Genomic DNA, 16,803 nt, shown 5'->3' on the forward strand with positions numbered 1-16,803 from the left:
GGGATACAGTATCCCATCCAGAAAGGCACCTTGGGCTTAATTCGCCTTTGGACACCTGACTGTTTTCCTGCAGGAAGAAAACGTGCACCTTTGTGGCCCCCTAAACTGTATATTCTTGCTAGTAGAAGCCCTGCGTGGGGCTGTGTCTCCCCGTGTGTGTGTGTACCGGAGGGGCGGGGCTGTTGCTTAGTTCAGGGTGTGACCGTGGGGAAATGGTACAGAGATAATAACTTGTCCACGCTGGTTTTCCTTCCCTCTAGCTGATAGACCGAGCCACCAGCCCTCGCGATGAAGGCGATCCCAAAGCTGAGCAGAAGACCCTGGAGGAGAGCTGGCAGGACTTGGCCTTGATCAAATCATGGGGAAATGGTACAGAGATAATAACTTGTCCACGCTGGTTTTCCTTCCCTCTAGCTGATAGACCGAGCCACCAGCCCTCGCGATGAAGGCGATCCCAAAGCTGAGCAGAAGACCCTGGAGGAGAGCTGGCAGGACTTGGCCTTGATCAAGGCGACGCCAAAACCCCCCAAGAAGCAGAGAAGGGAAGACCTCAGCGAGCCTCTGCTCTCTCCGGCTCAGCCGCCGGCACCAGGTGAGGCTCGCAGTGTGCGTGCCGGCTCCTGCCGCGGCCGGGAAGATCACCTTGATGTGCTCCGGGCCGGCTGTGCCGCTCTTCCCGGCGGTCTGGGAGCTCCGCGTTATTTTTAGCTCGGTGACCGGAAAGCCGACCCGATTGAGCCTGCCCTCCTGGGAGGCTCCCGAGCCGCGGCCCCTTTTTAGGCAACGCCTGCGGTAACGGCACCTTTGATACAGTCCTGGGCGCCTCGGCCACCGCGGCGTGGTGGAGGCTGTCAGGGCTTTGTTTCTTCTGGAGCGGTGTCTGCTGTGCTCGTTTTCTGGGTCAGCTCTGTCTAGAGGAAGGTGCGCTCGGGAGCTGCCGCAGACAAAAGGCTGCCTTGTCCGGCTGCCTACAAAGACGGCGTTTTTCCAAGTGGGAAGGCAGCCCAGCTCGGTGCAGGGCAGGTCCTGAGATACCGGACCCGGAGCGGGACTGTTCGCAGGACTTGAGCGATCAGGCAGGCGTCAGGGCAGGCTGGATCAGCCTGAGTAGTCTCAGCGGGGCTGAGACTCGTAGGGACCCTGGCAGGGAGTCTCTTGCCCGGCTGCTGGTGCTTAGCCTGGTTTACCCATCTCTAGCTGGGGGGCGAGGCCGGGCGCTGTCGGGTTTTGAGGTTAGTTTGGGCTCTGCCTTGGCTGAGAAGCGCTGTTGACATCAGATGACTCGGTGGTGGCCCTCTTGGCGAGGTCAGCCTTGCCTCCAGAGAGGTGGGCTGAGGGCTGGGCACCCAGCTCGCGCCTCCCCCTCGGCTGCGGCAGGGCAAACTCCTGCAGTAGGTTGCAGACGATCTGCTCAGAGCTGTGACTTCTCCCTTCCCTCTGCCCCATCCCCTTCTCACAGAGCCCGAGGTCTGCTCTGCCCCTCCGGAGACTCCTCGGGTCGAATCCAGCCCTCTGTGCTGCCTTACGCTGCAGGAGAAGCTCCTCTCGCACTACAGCAGCCAGCTGGCCGTGCCCGAGGTGCAAGCGTCCCTCGCCCCGCAGCTGGCCAGGAGCATCTGTGCCCAACTGCAGAACTTCCTGCGGAGCAAGTGCCCGGAGCTGCCCTTCGGCAGCCTCTTCCTCAGCGGTCCCCTGCTCGACGGCCTCGGGGCTCTGGCGGCCGACCACGTCAACCTCATGCTGCCGGTGGTCCTCGACGCCACGCTCTGGAGCCTCATCCCGGGAGAGGACACTGTGGTGAGGAACCCCCAGTACTGGATGATCAAGAGGACTGATCTGGAGTATTTCCCTCGTGGGCGCAGCCCCTGGGACAGGTTTATTGTGGGCCGGTACCTCTCCTCCAACGCGCTCAACGAGACCCTCCGCAAGATGCTGGTGGCCTCCATCAACTGGCCTGCCATAGGCAGCCTGCTGGGGTGCGTCATCCACCCGGTCATGGCCTCCCAGGAGCTGAAGCTGGAAGTCAAACACGATCAGGTCGAGCTGAGCATCACCCTCTTCCCGGTGGTGGAAATGGAGGACAAGGTTCTTCTGGCTGCTCCTCCTGAAGGACTGGTGGAAAACCTGTGGCTTGAGAGTTTTTATAGGGCAGAGGTCTCGAAGGTGAAGGAGCTGGATGCCGGCGACTCCGGGGCTCGACAGCACTGCCTCCGCATCCTGAACGGCATCTGCAAGAGCCATCCCGCCCTGCACAAACTGAGCGGCAGCCCCTTGACCCACGTCGTCCTTCACCTCAGTGCCACCAGTTCGGACTGGGCAGAAGAAAGCCTTGCCGACAGGTTCCAGCAGGTGCTTGAGGAGCTGGTAAGCTACCTGGAGGAAGGGGTCCTGCCTTCCTATTTCAACCACAAAATCAACCTCTTCTGCGAGCTGTTGGAAGAGGAAATCGATGAGATGGGCTTCATGCTCTACAGGGCCATATCTGAGCCGGAGCTCCTGCTGAAGGAGAAATGACCGGTGCGTCGGGAGCTCCCGAACATAGGATGTTCCTTGCCCGTCTGCTGCTCCCCGCTGTGAGGGTTGCGATGCTTCTAGTTGACTAGTCAGTAAGAGGCAAAGTTCTTGCACTTTATGAGAAAAAAAAAATATTTCCTGTCTGAATAAAACGTGCCTGAGCAGAGGTGGGTGTTGGCGTAAGGAGCCTTTGGCTGGGAGGCTCTGCTGAACCCGGGGTGAGTGCAGCCCGCACCTCGAGTACCAACAGGCGAGTCCCATCTGCTGGGTGTCGGGAACCAATGTGAAGCATGTTTGGTCTCTGGTTCCCAGTGTCCCCTGCCTGTCCCAGCCTGCTATCGCAGCTCCTGGGCTTCCCTTGTGCTCCGAGACCAGCTGGAGCTGGAGGGGAGCAGTTCCTTGCTGCTGTGTCCTGCAGACCCCACGGGGTGCAGTGTCTCCACTCGGTCTTACTGTGCCATGCCCTCAGCCAGCTTTTGGGACAGGGTGGGAGCCTCATCGGTCTGCAGGATATTGCCCAAGCAACGACCTGGGTGGTTGTCCGGGCACTTCAAGGCACAGCCATGGCAAACGGGGCCGTGGGTTTATTCTTTGGAAACCCTTTCAGCTGCCAAAAGGGGTGAGCTCAGCCCTACCTCTTCGTTCTGCCCGTATCGTCTCTGCCCCGAGGAAGGGGCGTGCTTCCAGCACGGCGCTGGGGCCCTGTGGCCCTTGTCCCACGCGGTGTTTTGCTGGAAGATGTCCTGAAAAAGGCGGTGGCAGGAAGAGAGCCGCTGACTCCCGGGAGGCTCCTGGTATCGGTCCCTTGGTGGAGGCTGCAGCAGGGCTGTGCGTCCCCTCCTCGGCGGGTGGGTCGCTGCCAGCGTCCGTCTGCGGGTACTCGCTGCTCTGCAACGAACCACGGCGTCCCCTTCCAGCCTGTCCAGTGACCTTTTCACACACGTGTTGCTGCTGTCTTGAGGTCCTGTTCCCCTGGAGCCCCATGGTATGGGGCAGGAAAGTAGGGCACGAATGATGCTCTGAGCAGAGCGCTTACAAGAACTGAAGTGGTTTGTGCTTTTTATTAAGAAGGTATGTTTTGTTTGGGTATTTTGTTTTGTTTTTTTTCCTTTGAGTGGCTGCTAGTAGGCTTTGGTTCTGGCTGTAGTCCCAGGGCAAAGGAATACATTCTTATATTTAATGGGAAGAGCTGGTTTTGCACGCTGGTTGAGATGGAGAAATCCTGTGGACTTCAATGTGAGCAGCTGTTGTGGTTTAGTTTCCTTTACAGGTATCATCTTGTTTGTGGGAGGGAAAAAAAAAAAACCTCATGCTTTTCCTCCCAGTCTGAAGATTACTCAGTTTGTTCCTCCAAACCACTTCCCAGGTGTCAGCGATGAGAATAAACCTGCCCTGCGTAAACTGGTTCTCTTGTGTCAGCTCTGTTTTGTCTCCTTTCCTGTGATAAGGGCTGAAGCGATCCTCCGGCTGCGGTGGCGTGCCTGAGAATCATCCAGCGCTGCCCAGGGCGTCCCCCCCACCCCTGCGTGGAATGCTCGGTGGGGGCGAGACCCCATCCTGCAAGGCCTTTCTCTTCCTCTTCCAAACCCCTACGCCTGCCTGGCTGCGTTGAGCCGTCCGGACACTGAGTTTGTGCCATTTACCCAGCAGCTCTAACCCGCTCAGCTGCCCGAACGCTGACCAGGGTTAGACCGGTAAAGCTGGTAACGGCTGATGCCATCAGCAACGCTTAACCCGCCGCCTGTGCGCTACACGAATGCTTTGCTGCCGCTGTTGCCATTCAGAGGCTGCTGCCCAGGCTTCTGCCGTGCTTTCGCCAGCTCAGTGATTGCGTTACAAAGCCTGTTATTTTAGCTGGCAGGTCTGTATTTTTAGGCCACAGCTGTTAATCGTGGGAGTGAGGGGTACAGGGAAATGCAACCTGAGTTCTCCTGACCTTACTCCAAGGGCCGACAGCGATGGACTGCTGCGGGGTTAAAGGCTCTCTTCTCTCTCTCGTGCAGACCTTAAAGCGAACCCGTGCTGCTGGGGCCTCCTCTGCTTCGAGCTACCCTCTGTAGAGTGTGCTTCAGCCTCCTGCCCACCCCGGCTGCTCCCTGTGCTACATGTCACCTCAGTACTGACCCAGGGGAACCGCTCCCTGTCCCAAAGCAACAGGGTCCCGAGCAGCATCGGAGGCCCTGGGGGGGAAAAAAACCCGAATGCTGTCCTCTGGCAGGAGAGGACACAGGAATCTTGTGGATCTACTGGCTTTGATGTACAGAGGAAGCCCCAACAGAGAGGGAGGAGGTAGCCTGGCTTCCCAGGGAGTTCAGTCTAAACTAAGTGCAGGAAAACAGAACCTCCCTTCAGTTCAGCCAGCTGTCTGGCTGTCCCTGGGCAGCAACGCTACAGCAGATGCAGCTGGTGAGATAAAACCACTTTCCCTACCCCTCACTTCTGAATAACTGCGGGGAGCTTCTGCCAAGAAAGCTTCTGTATTGTTCCAATGAGTGAGTGGAAAGAGCAAGATTTGGGTGGATGCTTTTACAGTAATAGCTTAACTATTTTGAGTAGGAAGAAATAATAAGGCAGAGTTAAGATGTCACTGTATCAAATTTAAAAATTAAATAATCTTTTAATAAGAAACTTATTAGTTTGACAAAAATAACTTGCATTAGCTAGCAGCATCACAGAGACACGTCTCAAGGTTTGAGGAAGAACTCAGTTTCAAATTCAGGAACCGTCTAAAATGAAGGCTTTTCCCGAGCGCGGCAGCGGAGCTTCCCTTTCGGGGCAAGCGCCAGATCCAGCTTCTCTGCACCTGGGCCTCCTTCACTGGCAGGGGCAACCAAGGTAAGGGGTACGGCGCTGTGACAAAAAAGAAACGTCAGCTTAGAAGGGAACTTAAAATTCTACACTGTGGAAAGCCAGGGACTGAGAAGAGGTAAGCAGCCCTGGCGTCTGTCCTAGCGGCTACGATCCAGCTCTTCCTCGCGTACAAAGGCTTTGTACAACTACCACCACGGTGGGAGCTGCGGGTGGGATAGATCCAGTACCCTTTTCTCTGCAGATTCAGTTTCCAAATGCTTCCTTGAAATGTTTAGACTATCCCAATCTGCTCAGCAGAAGAGCAGCTGAAGACAAAGGCTGACACCAGTAGTGGAGTCACCTTTCAAAGCTGGTTGAACCCTTGCTGCCCAGGCACGTAATGCACACGTGAGGATGGTATCTCTTGGCAGGAGCAGCCTGCCACCAGCCCTTCCAGAAAGCACTCAACAGACTCGTTTCTAGACTCCAGTTCCTTTCAGCAGCAGTTGCTCCTGTAGCAGCTCACAACCGTCGACCTTTCAGGCTCTCAAGAGAAGTCCAGCCAGGCTCAGTGGTTCTGAGGGCAGGTTTTCCTAGTGTGGCCAGGCTGGTGGCAAATGCTACAGGTCCGTGGTTTCTTGGCAGTGGCTCCTGGGGAGAGACTGCTTGGTCTCTTGGCTTTACTTCCAAACCCTCCTGAGTAACCACTGGTCCCAAAGTGGTTCAAAGAGACATCTCCAGAAGGCCCTAGAGAGAAACAACTTGCATTTAAGTACCTTTGAAAATACAAGTAGGTGAGAAACAGAAGAGAAGTTCAAAACGGCAGATCAAGGATTTTACTATCCTAGCCTCTCGGATTATTCCTGAAACGACACTTGCTTCAGATTTGTCTAAACAGTTAAATGTTACCCAGTTGTCTTGCAGCATTAGAGAAATGCAGGAACGGGACAGGGGAAACTGATCTGCCTGGTTGCATGCTCTGGTCTACAGCTGAAGCAGAAACAACAAAACGTGCCAGAGGAAAACTTGTTTTTTTAAATAGTTTTGAAAACTTGATTCTACCCCTTTAGGCCCAAACGTCTAAGGAGGAGGAGGAGGCCAGTGTTGAAGATCTCTCTCAGACCACATCTCCACCTCTGTACTTTGCTTACTGTCCCTTTGTGTTAGTGCTCTTTCTTTCGCATCCTTATTTTGTTTTTGTTTTTTTTTTTTATGGGTACTTGTTTTCAGCATTGATTTTTTTTTTTTTATGGGTACTTGTTTTCAGCATTTTTCCACAGCAGCCACACTCAAGTTTCTCAGCTCTGATCAAAGCTTCAGACTTGGCCTTTCACTGCATTCCTGAACTAGGGCAGAGGGAGTAGCAGGTTCCCCTGGCGTGACAGAATGGGGTTTAAGACCTCCAAAAGTGGTGCCGCTGCTTCGACTCTGTGCCAAGTCGGTAACAGCTCTCACAAAGCTGAGCACCGTAATTTGGGAGGACAAATTCCCGAAGAGACTGTTTGAAAGAGTGCTGGGCTTTATCCAATGAGTCACGGACAGACGCTCAAGCTTACTGCATGTAGAAGCAAAGCATCCTGCTCGGAGCTCAGCAGATGTGTGCTACGAGGACATATCCTGCTAGCACTTGGGAAGGTAAGCCAGACTCGGTTGTTATATTTGAAATGCTATAACGCTGCTGACAGATGTTCTAAAGACAAACCTGAAGTCTGTTAAACATATGAGTTGCTACAAGAGCCGTCACGCTGTGGTAGCATTACGCGTGTGTAAGTGTGTTCAGTTTAGCTTCAAGAACAGCCTCCAACCCTTGCGTCTCACCCCAAGCCCAGCCTTACCTGGTGCCACGTTTTCATCTGCCCACTGGAAGAAGCCGCACTGCTGCTCTCGGGGTTTAGAGCAGGTGTGGAACTGCCGCCCTTTGTTGGGCCCGTCCTTTTGGACGGTGCGCGTGACGGCTGGCTGGTTGCACTTGCAGACTGTGCCGCCTCCTGAATCGGAGCTGTTGCTTCCAAAGAGCTCTGGGCCTCTCCCTCCTCCTGGGCGCCGAAATCCTGCTGGGCCCCTTCCTGCAAAGGGCTGGGGCAGCGCAGGGCCCCGCGGAGCCCCGTTGCTTCTGTCCTCCGACTGCTGATCAGCCCAGAGAAAAAAGTTGCAGGTGCTGGCGCTGCATTTGTAAAACTGCCTGCCTTGATTGGGCCCTTCCTTGCGCACCGTTAACAGCAGGGCTTCATTCCCGCAGTTGCACACCACCGTGTTGTTCCCATCATCTGGAGCAGCTGGAGGTGCAGGCCTGGGGGCTCTCGTTGAGCTCAAGGAGAGTAGATGTCCCGGTGCCAGGTTTGTGGTCCCCCTCACGTGCCTGTTTTCACCACTAGCTCTGTTAAAGGAGTTGCTGACCTGCAAGTGATTAGCTTGCTGGCTGCCTGACGATGCGGGTTGGGACGACCTGTGTAAATACTTCAGGTCCAAGAGCTCTATTAGCATCTCATCACAGCCTCCGATACAACCAACAAACTCCAGGGGCATCACGGGTGGAACACTGCCTCTCTTGAATTTAAACTTCAGTCTAAAAGGAAAGGAAGGATGAAAGTCTCCCAGTTCATATAACTCCTCACCAACAGACATCGATTTGGACCTGATTTTTTTTTTTTTCTTAAGTTCTGCTGTGCTTACACTGGTTTCCCCAGCCCCTCTTCTTTCTATCCCCAAGCCATGAGAGTGCTGCTCCACCTTTCCAAGACTAGAACAGAAAATGGTTGCCCAGCCTAGCCCATGGAAGTCGCTGGCCCCGACGGCTAAACACGTAATGTCTGAGGGGCTGCATTTCCCCAAGGGATAACTGGCACGACCTACCTGTGAACTGGATGCGGTTTACACACAGCACAGACGCTCTCGTCCCTGGCCACGTCCAGCACGAAATCAGGAAACCAGGCTGCGGTTTTACAAGCCGGATAGCCCGTGCAGCTGAGATAGAACCTGTCGTGGGAACAAAGGCACCGGATGAGGAAGAGGCAAAGTCAAGACAGTCAGTGGCCTGTTCTCCCGTCTTCTCAGCTGTCAGAAACTGTCAAAACAACAAATTTTAAGGGCAAATAGGTACTTGAGAGAGAGGTTCAGCTGAGTCCACACGGCTTTATGTAGCTGGTGGAGTTAGCTAGCTGCAGCCCAAGTTTTCGTGCTTGCTGCAGAGGGGAGGTAAACGAACAACGCCTAGAAAAACACAAACCAACGCAGAAGGCTACTTTCTACAACAGGGAAGATCACCAACCCGCCGTTCTTCTTGGTCTTCAGGACCATGTCGTTGTTGCACTGCGGACACTTCCGAACGGACACGGGCATTGCTGGGTAGACCTCCTCTTGCTCTGCAATTTCTGTGGCTTCTCCAAAATACTGAGCCAGGGCCTGGTCCAACCTATAAAGAAACAAGCAGAGCATCCCGTGTGTCGACTCTGCAAAGAGCAATCAGGCACTGCAGTGAATTAGCGCCTGCTGCCCTCCACACAGCCCCTCTGAGCTTCTCCACGAGTACGTTGATTCAGCACCACGCCTCTGGAACAGGCTAGGGGTGGGTACAACATGAAAGAGGTCAGTGCACGTTGCCATCTCCTTCAGCCAGCTCTGAATTTAATCTTAAGGGTTTAAACCAAGATGAGCAGTTAGTTGGCGCCAACTCATGACAGTGTGCCAGGCTGCGAGTCATCCCTTCCCATCCAAATGCCTACACGCACTGGGCAGAGCTCCAGGGAAAGAGTGTGACAGGATCCCACTCCAGGCTGAGCCCCAGATGAGAAGCCAGTACCTCCCAGAAGCAGCAAAGCAAACCGAAGAGGGCAAAGACAGGACTCACTTGTTGGCTCTGGCCACAGCTTCGATGAAGACTTGCTTGTACTTTTGGACCTGCTGCTGCAACACTGCAGACTTGTCTTTCTTTCCCTCACAGATCAGTTTCAGATCAGCCTCCAGCTCAGCTCGAAGGTCAGGCTTGGACATCTCGTAGCCCATGGAATCATAGCCTGAGGAACATACTGCGTGGTAAGCAAAAGGAGGGAGCAAGTAAGGAACCTGCCACCTTCCTAACGGGCGCTGCCCTTACCTTCAACCAGCCCCATGCCCAGGTGGCCTGGGAGGAACCGCTGATCGGCTGTAAGGCCCACGTACATCCGCGTCTTAATCGTCTCAATGTGCTCAGCGTGAGTGGCGTCAGTCCCTGAAAGCAGACAGTTGTTAGTCCAATTAGGTGCCAAGAAGTGATTTTCCCCTGTGCCTAGTGCAGAGTGCAAGGTGCTAAAGGGACAGGAAGACAACTTATGGTTGGGAGCAGCACTGCCCTCATGTCCCGCTGGCACTGAGGCCAACAAGGTGCTGGCAGGCACACCCTGGACCCTAAATTGCCCATCTCCCTAGCTATTGAAGGCACTCTGCAGACTCCTCAGGATCTCTGGACTTCGCCCGCAGGTCTCTACTATCCCTTTGTTCTGTACATTTAAGTGATTTCTTATCTGAAGTGACACTTAGAGAATTCCCTACTCTGAGGGTGGGACAGAACTGGTGTTAGAGAAGTTGAGAAGCTTATGAACAAAGCTCTCCCAAGAGCGAGAGGCCATGCTGCCAATACTGACCAATGCCATGTTTCTCCATGAGAGCAATGAGATCCGCTTCTGTGAGGAGCAATGGAGGGCTGGTTTCCCCATCCACCATCTCCACTGTAGTGGGCTGAAAGCGAGACCCTTTCTGATACAGTGGGATAACCTGAAGGGAAGGAGAATCTCTTTGAAACTGCCTTCTGGTCCATTCACTGAAGACAAAATGTCACACTAACAGCAGGCCAGTGCAGTAATAGAGCAGCACCCCGTTCTGGAGGAGATCCAGTCTCAGGGTCCTCAGGATTAGCCAGTAATGAGCTGCCAGAGAGATCACGGAATAGCAATTGCAGCTCCACTTGGCGAGTAAAGTCAACCCCACAGCCCTGTATGGTCTCTGCTGTGGTGTCGGAAGGGGAAGAATCTATCCAAAGCTGGCACAATAAAGCTGCACGGGTTTTCAGCAGAGATGGCTCTGAGTAAAACAGCCAGCGGGCCAGAAATTGTCAAAGGATGTTCTGTAGAGGGGTCTGAAGTTGGCAGTGAAGTGCTATTTTAAACTCCAGGTACTTTAGCCTCCCCCATCTACGTTATTCAAGAGTATTACCTTATCACTCCACTTCTCGTAAGGATAGACTTCCAGATAATTTCGGGCCAGGATCATTAGTCCTTGAGCAATGAACCGCTCGTTAGCAATGTCGATCTCCACAGTTGTTTCCTGTCCCTTGGCATCTTGAGAGCAGCAAGCCAAAAAATGGCGCACAATGAATTCATACAGTCTCTGCTCATTGCCCTAATATCAAACAGTAAAAAAGGGTCAGTGTCCTCCTGTGTTAATGAGATGTCAAGAAATATTAGTGAGATCTCAGGTGAGGATGCTGTGCTAATGACCGTATTATTAAGACTTCTATCTTTATTTATCAAGCAATACAAACCATCCGGTTACCTCTGCCCTTGTTAAACTCACCTGCAGGTTAGCAGTGTATTTTGTGGGGTGAATGGGAGGGTGAGCCTGATCTGATTTGGTTCCACTCCGAGGGGTCGGCCCACCCTGATCCAAAATCCTCTGTGCAAATGCTCCCCAGCTTGGGTCCTGTGTTTGCTGTTGTACTAAGGCAGAGAGGTTCAGCTCCTTGGGGAAAATGTTGGTCTCAGTTCGGGGGTAGCTAATGAACCTTAAGAAGAAAGACAGAAAAGCACTTTAAGAGGTGCTCCAAGATGCTTCCCACTTTGGACTAAAGGCCATTTATTTTTGGAAGAATTAAGTTTACCAAGCCAAGTCTTGCTTTCTTACCCTTGAGTATAGAGTTTTTCTGCTATTCTCATGGTTTCCTTTGCGTTTATTTTCAGTTTGCGGGAAGCCAACTTCTCAAGTTCCTGCGTTGGGAAGAGCCAGAGGAAAAAAAAAATGTATTTGCGCATAATTCAGAGTGGTGAGTAAAATATCTGTTCAAAGCTTCCTTCAGATAAGTCCTTTCAGCATAGTTCAAACATACCACAGTGTCCAGGGGCAGGGGCCTCCATTTGCTCTTTGGCTTGCTCACAACCTCAACAACAGTTGCTACTGGATCCTAAACACAGATTAAGCAAAAATGCAAAATCTCCTTTAAGAGTTTACACAAACTGTTCTTTAAACGTCTTGAGCGAGACAGGTGCGGGAAATGTTTGGCTGATACTGGATTATACAACTATTTACAAGCTTTCCTACCTCCATACACATCTGGTAAAGGACTAGGCACGCTGTGTGATTAAAGAGCCGGTTCCTCTTCCAGTTGAAGACCACACTGCCATCGTCATGGTCATGTGTCACTGCGTTGAACAACAGATCTGAGCGATATAGTAGTAATACAATGGAAATACAGCAGAGGCAGTGGGGCCACACGATTGGGAAACCTTTCAGTCCTGCTTAGTGGTCACGGCAAAGAGGAAACCATCTCTGCAGCATTGTTTGTTTGTCGCCCTGACGTTTTTCCTTTCTAAACACGTTAAGCCCTTTAAGGTGGAGCCCAGGACTCACTTTCCCCAAGCGTACCTTTTATTTTATAGAAGGCTTCAGGAACAAAGGCCTGGATGGCTTTAAAGCGTTCAACTACAAACCCCAGCGTTGGGAACTGGCAGCTACCATAGCTGATCAGCTGGTCTGCTAAAATATCAGGGAAGATCTTCCGGAGCCTCAGTGTCTGGAATCTGGTGAAGGCAGCACCTGAGAAAACAAAACGGACAGCAGGACTGAATAATACAACATTGGAGGATAATCACAACACTCCAGATGGTTCTTTTTAATACTCCGAGTATTAACTTTAACACTAGAAGTTGCAGAAGCCTGTCACTGCTGCATGAGCTATAAACGTAACGTTTGCTTCAAAGAGCATGTTTCCAGTAAAACACGAGATGTGATTTAGTTGTATCTGATCTAAAAATCCGATTTACGACACTACAGCGGGCATTTCTGTCTTGTGTTGAGATGTAACAGATGATTTCTAAACATCGCTTGCTGGGCTTTAACAGTGTGCATTCAATGTGCTTAGACGAGAAGCGAGGAAGAGCCTGATGGATGGCTATCTCCTTCGTACAGCAGTCTAAGGGAGTTCAAGTATTTATAGACAATAAGCTATACACTGATAACAACGCTGTCCCCTGCCTACCTACCACACTCTTACACCTCTACTAAAGGGAAGCGAGCATGCAGCAGTCAGGCCTAGCAGCCTGCTCTCACCTCCAGCGCATGTTTACGTACCTATCCTGAGGTCCAGCTCCTGCCTGACGTCAACGGCATCGCTCGTTTTTTGATCCGGCTGGGTGAGGTTCTCGCAGGCTGTTCTGACAGCATGAAGCGTAATCTCTGAAAAACGGGCTCGGAAAACCCGGAGGTTTGGCTTTACTGTCAGACACACACACAAAAAACCAAACGACAAAAAAAAAAAAAACAAACAAACCAAAGAGCGACTCAAACACCAACGGAAAGGAGCAACTAATGAACAGCTGTCTTCGAAAGAGTATGCTGTCAACCTGTTCTATAGCTTTCCAGTAGCTGAACGTATTTCTGGTGTATCAGAGCCACATGTTTATCAGAACTACAGTCAACATATTTAACCCGGACACAGCAAGATTAAGAATACGCCTCTGTTACGAGATCTCAGCGCAGCGATACCTGTTAAATCAGCACTTTATTGGAACTCGGATTGATGCAGAAGATGCTCTACGCACCAGCTTTGCAAACGTGAATTATCTCAAAGCCGATGTTCTCCCCTTCTCGATCACAGTCAGTCCAGATCACCAGAGCTTGGCACTGCTGGACTTCTCGTTCAAGGGTTTTCTGAGATGAGAAAACAACGCCGAGTGAGACATACCAGGCCACTTGCTTTATCATTTAATTTTAGAATGACTCACTAACTGAACATGAAATGCAACGTGTATCCATAGAGATAGATTGTTGCAATAACATCTTGTAATTGTGTCTCTCATGAGATTAGGCAGCTTTCAAAAGAACTGAGTCATTTATTTACATCTAACTGTTAGAAAGCATGGCTCGGATCGGATTGTACCACAGCCTGTTTTCTGAAAATGTCTTTTTTTTTTTGTAAAATTGAGACGCAATTACCAATTCCACCTTGTTGGAAAAAACATTTCTACTTTTTGCAAAGTAGTTGTTCCTTTACCGCACTAATTGTGCATGAGCAGGAGATGTTCAATGTCACAAATGAACAGCACGCATAGTCCTAGGAAATGCAGGAGGAATTTGCTAAACTCTAGAACTTAGACGTTAAGGACAATTTTTTTGTAAAATTGAGACGCAATTATCAATTCCACCTTGTTGGAAAAAACATTTCTACTTTTTGCAAAGTAGTTGTTCCTTTACCGCACTAATTGTGCATGAGCAGGAGATGTTCAATGTCACAAATGAACAGCACGCATAGTCCTAGGAAATGCAGGAGGAATTTGCTAAACTCTAGAACTTAGACGTTAAGGACAAAGGTACAATCCTCCTCCTGTCTGAGACAATATTTGTAGAACTAACCTCTGAACTCAGAGATTCAGGGAAACTCTTAGAAACAACTTACCTTGATATCCACGTAATTTTCAGGGCAGTATTTCTCAATTTCAGCATCAAAAAGAGCTAGAGGGTTGCAGCTATGCCTGGTAAACAGAGGATAAACAGTGTGCGTAACAAAAACTCAAACTTACGTTGTGAGACACTTGCGAGGAAGTGCTGTTCAAAAACCGGAATTAATAATATATTTTATTACGGGCCTCATCTTAGACAACTTAAGGGTTCACGTGAAACGCCGAGTTACACTTAAAAGCAATAGAAACAAAAAGCAACCAGAGAAAACAGCAAATCTGGAAGGCAGCCCTAAACAAGCAACTCCTCTTATTTCAAGCACAGAGAACAAAGGGGAGGGAAGACAGAGAAAGCGCCTCGCTTCCCAGGACAACCCCTAATTGAACAAAGAACACAAAACATCAATCAGGTTTTGGAATCAGTTTAACTCCTTGGGTCTGCCTCAATGCATTTTAACCAGTATTATGACTTCGGGGTTTTTTAGCGCTCTGAAGACAGTAATTTGAAGCAATGTTTTAGCTATTCTGTATAAAATTCGGTACTCATCACCCTGCTCTGCACGCAGCGTCAGAGTCCCTCCCTGCTCCCCAGTCTTCGAACTCGCAGTGCCCCGCTCAGCTCAGGGTTGAGAGCAGAAGATGACAGCCCCCCTTCCTGCGAGGGGGTACCAAGTACTAACCATTTGCGAAACGGCAGCTTAAAATCATGAGCCAGTAAGTGTCCTGACACGGATGTCATCACCATAGTAACGTTCTGCAAGAGACAGAGCAAGGTAATTAGTGCCCATCGTTTGCTAAAAACTACCCAGAGCCCCAAGATCTTGGTGCAGTTCTCGGTTTACGCAGTCAGTGACGCCTCCCTCCTGCTAATACATCGTAACAAGCTCTTCTCTCTACTGACAGCTAAATCTATGGCCTTATCCCTCCATTTTTGTAGGAAGCTCCCAATTCTAAATAGCAACATATTTTTGACTGATATAAAACCACAAAGTTGAAAGACTTAAAGCAACAAAACAAGTCAGTGGTTGAGCCAAGAAAAGAACATCTGACTTTTCCTCATCTTTGGACAAAATGTCCCCGTCACTGGAAATGTGTTTCCTAACTTCTGACAAACGGCTTTTAATAATTAGTATTTTGCACTTCTCTAATCCAGCAGTAGAACAAAAGGAAACTCTACCTGGCCAAACATCTGGTAGTCGTATTCGTAGATCTTGTTGAACTTGGAAAACCCTTCTCGCTAGAAGGAAAAGGAAAGTTGCTGAGCTTCTGGCTCCTAATAGAAACCAAACGCGTTCCGCCCCGCTTTATACACGCTGTTATGGCAGAGCACAGAGAAGCACGGGGCGAGTGAACGCCAGGTACTGTAGCCAAAACAGAAAGGCAAGGTAGGGGGAATGGAAACTGCCTGTATCGTTTATGGAGACGCTGAAGTGGTGCTTTCCGATGTAAGAGTATTTTAAACCATGCCTGAAGGGGATGCCAGGGTTATCACCCCATGGATAGCGACAACAAACACCGAAGAACAGATGTGTTTAATGGGGCTGGCCAATTATATTCCTGACAAACAACTGTCCTGCTCCAAACGACAATTAGTGTGCCAGCTCTGGGTCCCCAAGAGTACCCACCACCTAACTGAGACTCATGGAAGTTTCTAGATTGGGTATTTGCTGCCTTTTCTACAGAAGCAGGACAGTATCTTCCTCGATTGGGACTGTCAGCGCTCAGGTTCACAGTAACACCTTCCATTCAAATATAATTCTGGTCTAGAAGCACCTTCTAGTTCCTTAGCTTGGAAATACCAAGTATGCAAGCCATTAAAGGTCACAAAACAAAGCAGCAGAGAGGAGAGATCTTTGAACTCCTCTTCTCCAAACCACAGACCATCTTTGCTTTATTATGTGAACTTCAGTAAGCCCCGTGACACCTGCTGGTGCTGCAGAAGCGGTGCTTTTTGACAGGGAAGTGCATGCCAACAGATGGTTTCAGTTCCTGAAGCTTTTCGCGTACACTGCAAAGCTAGGAACGACACAGGGAGCCCTCGCTGCGGAGCTCAGTGCCCGGAGAAGGCAGTCCGGGCAGAGGGAGCGCAGCTTGGGGAGCTAAACTCCAACAGGATTTAAGTCACAAGGAAAAGGGGCCCAAGACTCCCAAACACATTTGGGCAAGTGGTGTTTCTCCACAAAAGCAAGCCGTTCTTGTACCCTCGCGCGGTCAGAAGCGGCCCGAGATAAAAACAGGGCGAGATGTTGCACATGCTGATGTGAACTGCCCATGCCGAGCTCTGCAAAAGGGGCTGGGGCTACCATACAAGACACAGACTACACCCGAGACCAGGACTGTGCTGCACAGTGGTCCTGGTGAGCTGACCCTCTCCGGCCAGCCAAGCCAGACCTGTACGCGTATCAGGAAGCGGTAAGGAGCTGTGGTGTATTCCTACCCGTCGCATCCTGCTGTTGGAGAGCAGATCTGCAATCCCTCGGGCAGCATCGTTCTTCTCAGCCACGCACAGGACCTTCCGGATCCTCTGCAATGCCATATCCTCCGCAGCCCGGGAGAAGAGACGCCAGGGCTGCGGCAGCATCCTGACCCTGCAGCTAGCAAAGAGCCTCACTTGGAAGTTCATTACAGGAGACGGTGACAGCTCCCGCGGGGCCAAGGCATGCTGCTGTGTCCTTGCCCTGTGGCCGGATCCTGCCGAGGATGGAGAGCGATCGCTGAATGTCCCCCGCACGGCCCTGGTCAGCCTTTAACCGGAGACCCCGGGAGGGCCCAGGGCATCCTCTGCCCGGCTGCCCCGGCACCATTTGCGGCGCAGCCACCTCACAGCTGCACGGAACTGGAGAAGGCTTCTCCCCCC

At 51.1% G+C, this 16,803-nt stretch overlaps 2 protein-coding genes across 2 annotated transcripts; one reads left to right on the plus strand and one right to left on the minus strand.

Moving 5' to 3' along the window:
- The first annotated feature begins 288 nt into the window (after positions 1 to 288).
- MIEF2 (mitochondrial elongation factor 2) lies at positions 289 to 3,919 on the plus strand. The gene is made up of 3 exons (XM_009286589.1): positions 289 to 294; positions 415 to 592; positions 1,460 to 3,919. The coding sequence occupies exons 1-3, from the start codon at positions 289 to 291 to the stop codon at positions 2,512 to 2,514; spliced, it is 1,239 nt and encodes a 412-aa protein (XP_009284864.1). The 3' UTR covers positions 2,515 to 3,919.
- A 1,192-nt stretch (positions 3,920 to 5,111) lies between these two features.
- TOP3A (topoisomerase (DNA) III alpha) lies at positions 5,112 to 16,632 on the minus strand. Its single transcript, XM_009286457.2, has 19 exons — positions 16,384 to 16,632; positions 15,124 to 15,183; positions 14,627 to 14,700; positions 13,946 to 14,021; positions 13,092 to 13,200; positions 12,622 to 12,765; positions 11,917 to 12,087; positions 11,593 to 11,693; positions 11,381 to 11,455; positions 11,179 to 11,261; positions 10,852 to 11,059; positions 10,492 to 10,677; positions 9,924 to 10,053; positions 9,398 to 9,511; positions 9,152 to 9,317; positions 8,573 to 8,716; positions 8,158 to 8,280; positions 7,140 to 7,870; positions 5,112 to 6,051 (listed from the first exon to the last, which is right to left on the minus strand). Exons 1-19 carry the CDS (start codon positions 16,567 to 16,569, stop codon positions 5,873 to 5,875), a joined length of 3,060 nt encoding a protein of 1,019 aa, XP_009284732.1. The 5' UTR covers positions 16,570 to 16,632; the 3' UTR covers positions 5,112 to 5,872.
- Between the last annotated feature and the right edge of the window lie 171 nt (positions 16,633 to 16,803).

This window comes from Aptenodytes forsteri, unplaced genomic scaffold (assembly GCF_000699145.1).
Source record: "Aptenodytes forsteri isolate BGI_AS27 unplaced genomic scaffold, ASM69914v1 Scaffold55, whole genome shotgun sequence".
Taxonomy (NCBI): Eukaryota; Metazoa; Chordata; class Aves; order Sphenisciformes; family Spheniscidae; genus Aptenodytes; species Aptenodytes forsteri.

What these genes read in the sequence shown, in the direction of transcription:
- MIEF2 (XM_009286589.1), top strand. An exon ending in GGCTCAGCCGCCGGCACCAG is followed by an intron (nt 593 to 1,459) that starts GTGAGGCTCGCA and finishes CCCTTCTCACAG; the next exon opens with AGCCCGAGGTCTGCTCTGCC.
- TOP3A (XM_009286457.2), bottom strand. Translation starts at nt 16,569, where the DNA reads ATGAACTTCCAAGTGAGGCTCTTTGCTAGCTGCAGGGTCAGGATGCTG. An exon ending in GAAAAACTCTATACTCAAGG is followed by an intron (nt 11,060 to 11,178) that starts GTAAGAAAGCAA and finishes TTTCTTCTTAAG; the next exon opens with GTTCATTAGCTACCCCCGAA. An exon ending in GGGCATGGGGCTGGTTGAAG is followed by an intron (nt 9,318 to 9,397) that starts GTAAGGGCAGCG and finishes TATGTTCCTCAG; the next exon opens with GCTATGATTCCATGGGCTAC.